General features: G+C 41.7%; 2 protein-coding genes across 2 annotated transcripts; both read left to right on the forward strand.

Annotated features, from left to right (window-relative positions):
- The first annotated feature begins 1,617 nt into the window (after window positions 1-1,617).
- Window positions 1,618-3,433, forward strand: LOC123644063 (gamma-crystallin A). Its single transcript, XM_045560217.1, has 3 exons — window positions 1,618-1,626; window positions 1,729-1,971; window positions 3,161-3,433. The coding sequence occupies exons 1-3, from the start codon at window positions 1,618-1,620 to the stop codon at window positions 3,431-3,433; spliced, it is 525 nt and encodes a 174-aa protein (XP_045416173.1).
- A 9,244-nt stretch (window positions 3,434-12,677) lies between these two features.
- Window positions 12,678-14,540, forward strand: CRYGB (crystallin gamma B). Its single transcript, XM_045560218.1, has 3 exons — window positions 12,678-12,686; window positions 12,776-13,018; window positions 14,265-14,540. The coding sequence occupies exons 1-3, from the start codon at window positions 12,678-12,680 to the stop codon at window positions 14,538-14,540; spliced, it is 528 nt and encodes a 175-aa protein (XP_045416174.1).
- The last annotated feature ends 663 nt before the right edge of the window (window positions 14,541-15,203 follow it).

Genomic DNA, 15,203 nt, shown 5'->3' on the forward strand with positions numbered 1-15,203 from the left:
AATGAATGTCAGTACAGATTATACCTTTCTTAAGGTTTTGATGTGCCATCTGTTTGCAGAATAGTTCTCATCAGCATGGACAAAAACATGGTGGGATTTGTAGACTTCTGCTGGAATTGGTGGTGTATTCTCATTATGGCTATGGCTAGGGAGACCAATGCAACCTTTTCCACACTACATTTGATTATGGTTGTAACTAAGATTAACCACTAGGCCTGCAGCGGTAGGAGGAAGGCAAAGGAGGGATCAGTGACCAGTGGTCCCTGCATACACTGCCAGGTGTCTAGCTTCATAGGACTTTGCCCAGTTTTCTTCTGTCTAGCTCTGCTAGTTATAAGAGAATATGTTTTCTTTGTGGCTATTGCTGTCCCTCCTTTTACTTTCTGCACATTTGCTTTATTTGCTTCATGAGGATTTTCACAGCTGACATTGTGAACATATTGCTAGCTGTGATCAGACCCTTTTAGAGTCCCTTCATGGATCTAAAGCACTTGATTTCATCTTCCTACATACATGTGGGATGACAAAAGATGATCTGAGGTTTGGAGACATCCTCTGCCCCTGCACATCTTAAGAGTGCTTCTAAATCAATACATTGGCAGCAATGGAGAGAAAGCTCTTCAGGCAGTCACCTGAGTTCAATGTAACAGTGACACTATTGAAAGGGAAAACACAGACAAATCATGATGGTAACTTTAAAAACTAAAAGCAATGCTAGAAGACGGGTAGCGGGCGTAGGGAAGTGGAAGGATCCTGTATATTTTCCTGCTCTTTGAGCCTGCCACAGACTCTCAGAAGATATCTTTATTTTTAGCTCAAGAAGTGTTTAATCTCAAGACAAAATATACGTATTTTCAAAACTTACTGCTTTTCAACAGCAACTCAAAGTCCTATATTTAAAAATTGATTTTATTCTTTTCATCTCATGAAATTGTAATGCGTATCTATAATAGAAAATTAAGGAAATAGAAAACATCAAAAAGAAGAGATAAAAACGTAAAACTAAGATCTATAATCTTGCCATTCGTTGATAACCGTGATTGACATGTTGGTGCATACACAGTTCTAATCTTTTTTTTCCTACATAAATATATGCAAAATATTTTTTATCAAAACCATATCACGCTAAGGAAGTAATTTAAGAAATGTAATTGTCTTTTAATCAGAGGATTTTTTGTTCGGGACTTTTTTGTTGCTCCTTCACACTTCAAGTCCTTCTGGAACCCATATGCTTCTCGTGAGTTACCTTAGATGGAACCACCAACTTCCATCTCAGCAGTTTCCATGGGCAAACATTGCAGAATGCTGGGCATGTAATGTATTTCCAGCGAGCTGCATAGGATGAGAAGTGCGCCCTTTGTCTCCAAGGTCATAATGGCTCTGCTGACTTTAATACCTTTCACTGGAGCTAGTGAGGACAACTCGAAAATGCCAGAGAGAGCGCCCCCTGCCCCATGATCCCAGATGAAAAAAAAAAAAGCACAGAAATCCCCTTTCGCACTACCCCCAGGTCCCTTTTGTGTTGTTCTTGCCAACACAGCAGCCATCCTGCTATATATACCAGCTGCCGCTTTGTCCCCATCGTACTAGAACGCTGATCATCCGCTGTCAACAGCCATGGGGAAGGTGAGCCCGTTGAGGGGCCGAACCATGTCTACCAGGTGTCTATGGTGTGTGGGGATGTACCTTCCAGCTGACTGTCTACTGTCACCTTGTTTTCCACTGCAGATCACCTTCTACGAGGAACGGGGCTTCCAGGGCCGCTGCTATGAGTGCATCAGCGACTGCCCCAACCTGCAGACCTACTTCAGCCGCTGCAACTCCATCCGGGTGGACGGTGGCTCCTGGATGCTCTATGAGCGCCCCAACTACCAGGGCCACCAGTACCTCCTGCGGCGCGGCGACTACCCCGAGTACCAGCAGTGGATGGGCCTCAGCGACTCCATCCGCTCCTGCCACAGAATTCCTTATGTGAGTCTTCTTCAACCCGACTGATGCGAAAGCATCAGTGATCCGTGGCCACCAAATCCTGTTTGTAAAAGTCGGTTTGTTCCACCTCAGGTCTAGTGTTTGCAGTAAAGACAGCAAGGCCTGACTCTCAAGCATTAAAAAAAAATGTGACGGCAATCTCTTGTCTTACTTAAGGACAACAATATTGTTTTAGGGCACAAGAAATCACAACATAGTCTCTAAACTTAGAAACCTCTAGGTGACCCTAATTTCTAAATAAAAACTGCCTTGTTCAGTAATAAAAGTGTCTCTAGATAATAGATATATTTTTAATCTTTTTTAAGGATAAAAAATTAACAGACTATGAAAGAACAATATATTAGTAGGTATAACATATTCTGACTGTATTGGTAATTTTTTTACTACATTCTATACCATATTAATCTAGAACCCAGAGCAACACATTTCAGCTTGTGTGGCTTCGTATTTTCCAGGAGTCATTTTCAACTAGTTTGTTACCAGGAACAGAGACAGATAATTGATTAGGATTTCATAGAACACAGTCCTCACCAAAGTGCTGCTTAATGTTTTTTAATCATGTGGAGTATGTGTTTACGCTTTCTGATGGCATCAGATTATGTGGTTGTGGTAAGGAGTTTTAAGAACTGAAATCAAATTTAGGCTAGAAAAAATTTGCAGATGCACAAAGAGATGTAAATAAAACAGACATTTCTTTGGGGGAAGAAATTACAGTGGTACAAATGACTTGGCAAAATTTCATTTGAAAAGATGTGGACTCAGTGTAAATATAAATCATTGTATATTATAAGTGAAAAAAGTGACTTTAAAACAAGTTTGATAAGACTCAGTGATATGGAGTCATAATGGAAATGGGAGTTGAAATCCTCTGCACCCTCACTAACCACAATTGTGACAGATGTTTGCTTACAAAGGACACATCTTTATTTCCTGTATTTCAATGTTTGTTTCTTCCATAAGATCTCCAGTTCACTGATCAGGTCATCTTTATTTTAATACTCTTCCTAATTTGATGGAAGAACAGTGTAAAAAGTGAGATTAGGGAAGAAACGTATTTTACAGGATAGTTTGAAAATGATGCTTAATGAAGATGCAAGCTGATTGTATCACTTTTGTTGACAGCAAGGACGCACACAGTTTCTTTTTCTTCTTCTGTTTATTGTCACAACAGACCAGCTCTCACAGGTTAAGGCTGTACGAGAGAGAGAACTACCGAGGCCTCGTATCGGAGCTCACTGAAGACTGTTCCAGCATCCAGGATCGCTTCCATGTCCATGAGATCCACTCCCTCCACGTGCTGGAGGGCTGCTGGGTCCTCTACGAGCTGCCCAACTACCGCGGGCGCCAGTACCTGCTGAGGCCGGGGGACTACAGGCGGCACCATGACTGGGGCGCCATGGATGCCAGAGTGGGGTCTCTGAGGCGGGTCATCGATTTGTACTAGGCTGTGCTTTTCTTGTTATGATCCACATAGAAACACAATAAATATACAAATTGTGCTCCTGGCACTAAGTGGCTCTTGCTTATCTTTAAATAACAATGGAATTCTAATAAATGATCACCCCAGGCAACTTACCTGACCCTGAAAGATGTTTTAAATGTCCGCTTACTTCCTGTTGGTCAGGCAACGGTATTCATGGAATATCCATTCTTGTCATGGGAAGGAGGGAGAAGTGACTGTTTCTGCCTTCCATGACGCACAGGCTGACGGAGAGAGAAAAGGTGAACATAACAAAAACTATTAGAGCCAACAGAAAGTAGGAAATACAGAACCCTTTGTGGCTCGTGGCTGGGACACCAAAGACAAGGGCTTGCTGGAGGGATTAGGATAGGTGAGGTTTCAGAAACGATTAGGGAAGAGAGGAGTTTTAAAGAGAATTTCCAAAGCAGAGAAGTCCAAGCCTGCTCGGTTAAGTCTTTTTTTTTTTTTTTTTTTTTTTGAGACAGAGTCACACTCTGTTGCCTGGGCTAGAGTGCCGTGGTGTCAGCCTAGCTCACAGCAACCTCAAACTCCTGGGCTCAAGAGATCCTCCTGCCTCAGCCTCCCTAGTAGCTGGGACTACAAGCATGTGCCATCATGCCTGGCTAATTTTTTTCTATAGATTTTTAGTTGTCCAGCTAATTTCTTTCTATTTTTAGTAGAGACGGAGTCTCCACTCTTGCTCAGGCTGGTCTTGAACTCCTGACCTCAAGCAATCCTCCCGCCTCAGCCTCCCAGAGTGCTAGGATTACAGGCTAGGTTAGGTCTTATGTTAGGAAAAGTGTTAAACTAAGAGTGAAACAGCCTGATTCCTTTTGCTGTCTCTGCTGCTTATGAGTAGAGTGACCAACTCAGCCCCATTTCCTCTTAGCACTTCAAGTCTTCCACACCAGAAGCCCTTCCCTCTCAGGTAAACCTGATGGTTTGTTACCCTATTTAGTAGCTTCTCTCTTTGAGCAAGTCATTTCTTACCTTCTCTGCGCCTAAATTACTTCACTGAAAACTAAAAGTGATGACAAATCCCCTCCTAACTAAATGCCAGGATAATTATGATGAAAAGACGGGAAAAGATTAGGAGCACATTTTGTTACCTTTACATTATTATATAAATGTAAATGCAAGAACTTACTTAATAAACCCCATTGCCTCCTAAAATCCAAAATCACAATATGGTTATCTTTATTTTGGACTCCATTATTAATTTTTATTAAGACACAATGATACAGTATAAGGTATATTTGCCATCCTAAATGTCTCTGGGATTTTTTCCACTATAATAGAGCTGGTATCACAGAATAATAGCTCCATTTACAAATTTATATAAGCAAAAATAATACTTTGTCCCAGTTGACTTTTTTGTAAAAAATGATAAGCTGATTCTAAAATCCATATAGAATTGCAAGGGACCCCAGAATAGCCAAAACAATCTTGAGAAAGAAAAAAAATTGGAGTATTCACACTTCTCTATATCAAAACTTACCACATAATAATAGCAATCAAGATAGTGAGGTACTGTAATATGGATAGACATATAGATGAATGGAATAGGATTCAGAGTCCAGATGTAAACCCATAGTCTATGCTCAACTGAGTTTTGATAAAGGTGCTAAGACCATTCAATGGGAAATAAAAAATCTTTTTGTGTTTGCTTTTTTGAGACAGAATCTTGCTCTGTCACTCCGGGTAGAGTGCAGTGGCATCATTGTAGCTCACTGCAACCTCAGACTCCTGGGCTCAAGTGATCTTCCTGCCTCAGCCTCCCGAGTAGCTGGGACTACAGGCGCACGCCACCACGCCCGGCTAGTTTTTCTATTTTTAGTAGAGATGGAGTCTCGCTTTTGCTCAGGCTGATCTCAAACTCTTGACCTCAAGTAATCCTCCTGCCTCAGCCTCTCAGAGTGCTAGGGTTACAGGCATGAGCCACAGCACCCAGCCATAAATAATCTTTTTAATAAATGATGCTGGGACTACTGGATGTCCACATGCAAAAGAATAAATCTGGATCCCTGTCTCATATCATACATAAAAATTAACTCAAAATGGAAAAAAAAACCCTAAATATAAGAACTCAAACTATAATATTTCTAGAAAGAAACATAGGCACACATCTTTGTGAGCTTTTATTAGGCAATAATTTCTTAAACATTTCTTCCAAAAGCACAAGCAACAAAATAAAAAAAATTAACTTCATCAAAATTAAAAACTTTTATGCATCAAAGGACACTATAAAGAAAGTGAAAAGATATCTCACAGAATGAGAGAAATTATTTATAAATCATATATACAATAAGGTTCTAGTATCCAGAATATATAAAAAACTTTTATAACTTAACAATAAAAAGACAAATGACCTTAGTTAAAACATGGGCAAAGGACTTGAATATACATTTTTCCAAAGAAAAATATACAAATGATCAAAAAGCAAGTGAAAAGATAGTCAACATCCTTAGTTATTAGGGAAATTTAAATCAAAATCACAGTGGTATACTACTTAATATCACTAGGATGGCTATATTTTTTATAAAACCAAAAACAGAAAATAACTAATGTTGGTGAAGATGTGGAGAAATTGGTACTTTCATAAATTGTTGGTGGGAATGTAAAATGTTGCAGCCTCAGTGAAAAACAGTTTGGCAGTTCCTAAAAAAGTTAAACATAGAGTTACCTAATGACCCAGCAATTCCATTCCTAGGTATATATCAAAGGAATTGAAAATAGGTTTTCAAACAAAAACTTATATACAAATGTTCATAGTAGTACCATTGACAGTAGCCAAAAGGTAGAAACAATCTAAATGTCCAAATGTCAATGCATTATTGGATAAACAAAATATAATATATCCATACAATGGAATATTATTTGGCCATAAAAAGGAATGATGCATTGATACATGCTACAACATGAATGAATCTTGAAAACTTTATGCTAAGTGAAAGAAGCCAGTCATGTAAGACTATATGTTATGTGATTTCATTTATATGAAATACTCAGAAAAGGGAAGTCTATAGAGACAGAAAGTAGACTAGGGGTTCCTTAGGGCTGGGGGATGCGTGGATAAGGGAGTCGATAACTAAAGAATATGGGGTTTCTCATTGTGATGATGAACATGTTCTAAAATTGACTGTGGTAATGGTTGCACAAATCTGTGAATACATTAAAACCATTGAATTGTATATTTTAAATAGATGATGGTATGTGAATTACATCTCAATAAAGCTATTTTTAAAATGCCTTGACCATATCTTCAACAATAAAGATTCTTTTTACTGTTGAAGGAACACATGGGATAAATTACAAATAGGAAGATGCTCATATTATCAAAAAGTTGTGAATCTTATCAATACTAAACATGCAAGACTTGTGGTTTTGCTGCAGGCTTAGCTTATCTCTTTGAGCAAGACTTCTTTTCTTAGCTCTCTGGTAATCAGCTATATGTCTTCTGAATGAAATCTGTTGGGTGACTAATAAAACACGAGTTCTATTTCTCTACGTGAGAAAGACAATGCTTAAGTACTAAGCTGGGCAGTAATGAGGTGATGTAGATATTTGGAGAAGGGAGAGACGAGTGAGGGGTGGTTCTGAGAGGATACTTCCTAGGCAGAGGGGTCTGGACTGCCTTGAAGACTGGGTGGGATTTGGCAAGTTTCAGGGCAAGGGAAGGTGTTCCAGGCTTAGGGAACAGCTCCTTTCCCTTGGCCCAGATTATGATAGACACGATGAGTTTAGAAAGCAAAATGAGAAAAAAAATTCTCCCTAGTTAGCCTTTCTTGGCTGCCAAAATTTAAAACAAATACCCACAGTTTTCAGGGTGAATTTTCTCTACTCCCAGTACTTCTCTACTTAACCATTAGAGTTCAATAAAACAGTGAGGATGTGGACATTTTTTTTGACTTGTTCTTTATATATTGGCTCTCCTTTTCCAATTCTTCAAAGACCTCCAAAGCACTTTTATAGAAAGGATACACAGCTATAATAGAATAAAGAACAAAAGTTAAAACACCAAAAAAAGTTGCATTAATGATACAGAGAAGATAAAAAATGAGAAATTCTGCTGTTAGCCAAATCAGGCTGAAATCCCCTGATGGAACTGATACAATTACACACACACGCACACACACACACACACACACACACGCACACACACACACGCACACACACACACACACACGCACACACACACACACGCACACACACACACACACACACACACACACACACACACACACACACGCCTCTGTTACGGCTGATGAACAACACTGGGTTCTGCATCCACAGTGCACTGGCCACTGTGAGGTGGGTTTAGAAGAGGGGCTTGTTACAAATTCATGATAACATGTTCCCGGGAGGATTTCCCTGACGATTGGCATGTTCCATTGCAGACTACTTCCAGTGAGTGCAGCAGTGACTACTCCAATCTACAGTTCTGCTTCAGCCACAGCAATTTGGTGCATACAAGGGAACAGCAAGAGCTTGATGCTCCGTGCTGGGGAAGGTACATGGACCACCAGCATGGGTGGACTTCAACAACTCCCTCTGCTCCATCTGCACAATCTTCACCTAGGTCACTCATCCCCACAGTCATCATTTGACTGTGATATCAAAATTACCAAACAGAAGACCTTTGCAAAAAATTGAACCAATGTCTTCCAATATATGAAAGTATCCATTGATCACATTTAGTCTCTATACCATAAGCAAAAGTGTACACCATCACCTCAAAGCCCAGAAACACATATGATTAATTGATCTATAGAGGCTATTAATATCATAATCTTTAGCATTTATTAAAATAGTGACAAAACTCTCCCCTTTGACCAAAACTTTAGTTAGGCTCCTGAGTCCTTTGCTTTACTAGGTACAACCTTGGGCTTCCCTCTCCAGTTAAATCCAGTCTGAGCAAGAATCCTCCTAAGTCAGTTTAGTGAGTATCTCCCAGCCACCGTATGTGACCACCCTGGCCAGCCTTCAGCAATCATCCTAGCGAGTCAGCTTAGCTAGAAACCCCTTATCCTTCGTGTTTCCTCTCAGTAATTTTCCATCCACCGACCCCCACCCTGCTCCTTGGTTATAAATCCCCACTTGTCCTTGTTAGAGTCAGAGTTAAGTCCAATCTCTGTTCACTGCAAGACCCCATTGCCATGGTCCCTATTCATATATATCTCCATGGCCCCTTTTAACAAAGTCTGCCTTACCCTCTTTAACAGTATGTATGTATGATCTTTTAAAATCAGTATTACTTTACAATTTACCGTGTACTTTCACATCCATTATCTCATTTTATTTTCACAGTCATTCCTATTAATATATGGGGAAATTGAGGCCTGGGGAAGTTACATGACCTTCCACAAGCAGTAACAGAAACTACAGAAGTACGTGTGGATGTGTGTAGCCATCGCTCCCCTGAATGTGTTCTCCACAAACAGTGTCTAGTCAACAATTTCACAGGAGTTGTTAACTAGGCAACTAGTTAACATAAAAAAACTCCAGAGGAAACAATGCAAAAGCCAGGCCAGAGGACAGGCAGGGTAGGTTGAAACAGTGGAGTCATTTGCAAGTGCTGACTCCTCCACCAAGCAGGTCCTGAAAGCATCATTGCTCCCACCCTACCCCCAGCCCAGGTGCCTGAAGCTCCAAAGTTACAAGCTGATTACACAACTGAGAGCACTTGGGTATAGGTCTCTGATGTGAGGCTCAGACATTCCCATGACTTTGAAATCAGCAGATGAGAAGCAAGCTCTCTCACCAACTTCTTGAATGAACATTTTATTTCTAGATATTTTATTTGATTCCCCAATATGTCTTAATATAATAGTTTGCCTGAAGGCTCCTTAGGCCTGCCACTGGTTATGCAAGACTTTGGGATAAATTCTTCATTGTCATATGGCATAGGCCAAGGAATGGGCCAGAGCCAGCCTATAGCCACCCCATACTCTATAATCCCATGGAGAGTCATGCTAGGGCCTGTGTACCTGCGGGGTACAGTGTGGGTTCTGTTCTAATAGAGGGACCCTCACCCACTCTGGAGTGCCCTCTTTATAGGGTAGCATGAGTCACTGGGGGGTACACAAGCTGCTTGGATTGGGAGTATCAGCTATTTATAGGAGTTATCTGGAAACACTAGCTGCCATGCACCTGGAAACTTTGAGGCAACTGGGATCCTTGGGGTCAATAGGATATTAGGGTCCCTGCTCTTGCCAGGAGAGAAAGCCACCAGTCCCGTGGGAAGTGGGTAGAAAGTAGTTATTTCATTGTAAAAACTATGGTGAAAACCAAAGGTAATTACACATCATTCTGCTTCTTGAATTATAATGTACATTAACGTGCCAGGTCAAAGGCAGGTGCTCTGATTTGTGACCTAAGCATTGAACAAATTTTATCTTCAGTTAGGCTTTTATAAATTATAAAAGATCCTATAAAGACATAAAAACTAGAGCATGTACTAATTTCTCCTTTCTTCTCTTTTATTTTTCATCATTGCTCCCATAGGATAAGGGTGTACCAGATGGCAACAGAGGCCCGGTGTTAGGACTCCTTAAAGACTAGTTCCACATCCAGGATCACCTCCTCTCAAGGACATCTTCCCCTCATCCAATCCTCACACCTATGAAAGACCCTGGATCCCCTGTGAGCTGCCCGTCTGTAGGGGAGGCGATACCTCCAGGGGCTCCAGAGAAAACAGGACTCCACCACTAGGGGAAGACAAATGCCAAGGTGGACCCTTTAACGGGAGTCACAACTGATGCTGAAATATGTTTAATCTGTAAGTTTCTTCTGTTAGAATCAACGATATCCTGACTTTGTGTTCCTGATACTTAATTTGTCTTTCCTTCACAGGATTACTGATTTCTCTGTGCATCAGAACCGGAGATGGGGTGAGTTTGTGTGACTTAAAGGATGTTTCTCTAGGGTCCTAAATCATATAACTTCATACTACAGATCAAAATCTGGGTAAGTTGAAATCAGATTAATACTCACTAGGTGATATTTTATCATCATCCTCAAACACCTATGAATGACACTGCATATTTGGGGTCTTATATAAAAAAGGCTTGTGAGTTTGTTCTCTTTAAGGGTTAGAACTTTCAGCACATGAAAGACTGTTTATATTTTTTAGTGAGTCCATTAGCTGAATGATCCTCTCTTGAGGACTGACTAGGCCTATTGGGTATAGCGAACCAATAGACAGTCCAGAATGACTGTTCATTCAGAGTCTTTCATCACCAAAAAATAATTTTTCATTAAAAGGTTAATATGATCACCTTAATCAGTATTACTAATCACTTCATTTAAAAAATGACTTAGAAAAAAACAAAAGTATGCTATACTGTATAAATAATACTATACAACCACACATGGGGTTTACATATGTAAAAGCCAGGAAGATAAAACACCAAAATGTTAACTGTGGTTATCTCAGCTGGCAGGATGATAATTGATTCTTATTTCCTTCTTCTAGTGGACACTGCAGTGGGTTACCCAGACTCCCACGTAGAACTGAAACACTCCTTTCCTCACATGCTCACAGCGTAAAGCTGAGTTTGTCTCCGGGAGTTTTCCTCTGCTGTAGGGAGGTGCCCTGCCCAAGGTTACTCTCCTCCGCCGTGGCAGCCCACATAGAATTCCAGGGCAATGCAGGAGCATGAATTCTAGCCCTAGAGTTCCCTGAGGTTGCCACTATTGCGCTAGCTCTCTCTCAGCTCACACTTACCAATGCATGCAAGGATCCCTTCTGGCCAGCTGACAGAGGAAGAAAAAGGCTGAGCTTGGTTCACTGATGGATTGACTTGGTATGTGGGTGTAAGCCAAAAACGGAGTGCTGCTGCATAACAGCTCACTTGGAAGTGGTCCTAAAAACAGCAGTGAGGGAAATCCTCCCAACCTGGAGGCAGTGCACCTGGTCATCCTCTCTGTGTGGACAGAAAAGTAGCCTGAGGTCAGGACATATGTGGAATAATTGAGCACATTCGAGTGGCTTGGCTGGCTGGTCCGGGGCCTGGAAGGAGAAAGATTAGAAGAGTGGGGACACGACGGTCTGGGGTAGAGGCAAGTGTATGGAGAGATGGGAGTGAGCCCAAAGTGTGAAGATGGCTGTATTCCATGTCAATGCCCAGTGGAGGGCATCCACCATGAAAGAGGCACTACACAATCAAGTAGACCGAATGATTTGGTCATTTGACGTCAGCCAGCCTCTGCCAGCAGCCACCCTAGTATTGCAGTGGGTTCATTAACAGAGTGTTCATGGTGGCAGGGATGAAGGCTATGCATTAACTCCACTTACCAAGGCTAATCCAGCTATTCCCACTGTAGAATGTCCAGTCAATCAGGAAGAGATTTCAACTCTGAGCCCCAATTTGGTCCCATCCCTAGAGGAGACCAATCAGCCACTTGGCGGTGACAATTAAAGCAGGACAGGGACACCAAAGAACAAGCAGGGCTCTGGACAGCCCCCAGCAAATGGAAGGATTTAGGCCCCCAGGAGATGTGAGAAAGGAAGGAAGGCTACAGTTGTCTGCTTTTGTTCCGGTCAATGCCAAGTGTCCAGGGCCTACCACGTGCCAATCCTGTGCTCTTGGGCTCAGCTTGAGGCATAAATGAGCAGGAGAGAATTCCCAGCCTCCAGGATCCTATGAATTTCCAGTCTAGGATCAATTTTATTCCAGATAAGCCCCAAAATAACAACAATACAGTCACAGAATCTTGAATTTGAACTAAGCTTTACGGTTTTCAAAGCACTTTCACAGTTTACTTCACCTGATTCCCTCATCCTTAAGATTTCTTGTTATTTAAATTCTGGCTTTAAAGAAAAACAAAAAAACACCACCAGTCCCTGAGCAGAATCCATTGCTTTAGTTTCACGACCTTTGAGAAGTCAGTTAAGCAGAGTAAGCTATAAAATAAAAGCACGGGGATAGAATTTCGCTCATCCTTTTGCTCAACTAAGAGTAAAGACTCTTTTCATTTTGATGGCAACAACAGCTTCAGTGAATTAGAACAACCCGAACCTACCAGAAAGAATGAGAGTAAACCATTCAGCCAACCCCAGTGACCCGGGGGAGGGAGAGCGGAGAGCTTGCAAATCCCCTTACTCACCGAAATGGGCCCTTTTGTGTGATTTCCTGTGGAGGCAGCAGTCAGGGCTGCTATATATACAGCGAGGTTCCCCCAGTCCCACACAGCACCGAGGGAACCTCTGCTTACTCTCTCCAAGATGGGAAAGGTAAGTCCGGGGTACCTGATGCCCAGCCCTGATGCAGCATTCTCAGCGAGGGCAACTAGCTCCATGCTCCCACCGCTTCCATTTTGCAGATCACCTTCTACGAGGACCGGGGCTTCCAGGGCCGCTGCTACGAATGCACCAGCGACTGCGCCAACCTGCAGCCCTTCTTCAGCCGCTGCAACTCGGTGCGCGTGGACAGCGGGTGCTGGATGCTCTATGAGCGCCCCAACTACCAGGGCCACCAGTACTTCCTGCGGCGCGGCGAGTACCCCGACTACCAGCAGTGGATGGGCCTCAGCGACTCCATCCGCTCCTGCCGCCTCATCCCCCCTGTGAGTGGAGCTCTGTCTTTGCCTTTCATCTTTTCGGAAATAAAAGCTACTTGAAAATATCATTCTTAAGCCAAATAATTCCAACTAGAAGACAGGAAGTGGGAGTGTCGCACAGTGCATGCAGTCCGGATGTGCAGCTGTGCTTCCTAAACTTTGTGGTGGTTTTTTTTTTTTTAAATCACATGTTCCCAGATTTTATATTTTAAATGTAATCAAGAAACTGAAAGACCAAAGACTAATTAAGAAAAAGCAGGACATGAGGAGACTGAAGTTATCATCTGTTTAAGATATAATTTCTTAAATGTTCATTTCAAGCCATACCAAGTCAGAAATCTAATAGATCAAAATATATAAATGCAATCTGGGACTCTGTAGTTGATTACTTTTTGCTTGCTTTGCTTTACTTTTCTATTTGATTATTCTTTCTAGAGAAGATAGGCCCCTATCTTTAGATTTCTATTCTAATTTAGTGGCCAGTAACTATGAGCTCACTTAAAGGTACAAATTAGAGGAAAGGTCAAATCCAAAACTGTAAGTTTGAGATTCAGTATTTTCTGGGAGTGATTGCAGAGTTCTTAGAATTCTGGAGTGTGGGAGGCCTGGGATATAGTGTTGTCAAAACAGACCTTGGTGAAGGTGATTCTTGGTGCTGAGGGAAATGAGTAAGTGCAGAGTAGGAGGCCAGAAAGGAAGCCTAAGAGCCACATAGGTTGAAATTTGAATTGCAACTGAGGTTATGAAAACAGAGGAAAGGAAAATATGTCATCTTATTTTTCATAAGAGCTTAATAGTCCTTTGCTCCATAGCATACCTGAAAACCAGTACATCAGTCTTATGGGAAATAGCTAAATGTCAATAGCTTTTTAACAAGAATAATATATCAAAAGATACTTAGCTTTCTAATGACTCTCACTTTTCTGCTTCGAGAAGGGCCTTCTCAAATCACAAGCACAGAAGTGATGAGATAAATTTTATTTTAAGCAAACCTCGATTCCCAAGGACCGGGGACTGGTAGATAGCAGCAGAATGGCTGCTGAGCTCTGTTCCTTCCTACCTTTGCGCATGAACTGCTAGACCCATGAGCGGTGGACGGCGGGCGGTGGGAAGGCTCCTTAACTCTGCAACACGGTTGTTCTGGAAGCAAACTTGGATTCAGAGAACTTCTGGGCAGGTGTGGCCATGGAGATGCTGGGGCTGGAACTTTAATTTCTTTCTGTTTGTGTTCATTTTCTATCTGCCATCCCAGCACACCGGCGCTCACAGGATGAGGATCTACGAGAGAGAGGACTTCAGAGGACAAATGTCAGAGATCACAGAGGACTGTCTCTCTCTTCAGGACCACTTCCGCCTCACTGAAGTCCAATCCCTCAACGTACTGGAGGGCTACTGGATCCTCTACGAGATGCCCAACTACAGGGGGAGGCAGTACCTGCTGAGGCCGGGGGAGTACAGGAGATATGTCGACTGGGGGGCTACAAATGCCAAAGCTGGCTCTTTCAGACGAGTCATGGATTTTTACTGAAGTATTTATATTCTCTGCTTCTCTCCTTTAGAATGTAATAAAATATTTTAGCTTGTGTTTCTGGCACTAAGAGAGTCCTGTCTTTCTTTCAATCTATGAAGCATTCATAAACAATAATGACACTTGGCCAAACATAAAAACCATTTTCAAGATGGGAAGCAACCTCTTATGAGGGGAATATTGCAAAGGATATTATTTCCAGCACTCTTCTGATGACCAAAACATGCAGCCTCAAAGAAAAGTTCTATTCAGTTGGGCTAAGGCCACTTGTGGTTACTCCCACAAGGATATATTTGCAGCTACGATGATGAATTGGTACTTTTTGAAACAGCTCAAGTTATCCCTCCTGGTTACCCCTATTATCTTCCTTATATAGTACAAGTCTTAGCTAATGAGAAAAGTCATTCTCAGCATCTAGACTCTGCCTACAGCTCCATAAATAAGCACACAAACAGGAACATTCTCACTATTGCACTTCTCATCCTTCTGATAGTCAACATCCTTTTCTCCCAATTCCATTTCTAACACCTCATTCCTCTGAGATTTTTCAATCCAAATATAATTCACTATCTCTTTGCTATATGTGCTTTGTGGAAGAATCTCAGGACATTTACCAAAACCACATGTAGACGGGGAAACTCAGGCTCAGATCATTTTTATAGG

This window comes from Lemur catta, chromosome 8 (assembly GCF_020740605.2).
Source record: "Lemur catta isolate mLemCat1 chromosome 8, mLemCat1.pri, whole genome shotgun sequence".
Classification (NCBI taxonomy): domain Eukaryota; kingdom Metazoa; phylum Chordata; class Mammalia; order Primates; family Lemuridae; genus Lemur; species Lemur catta.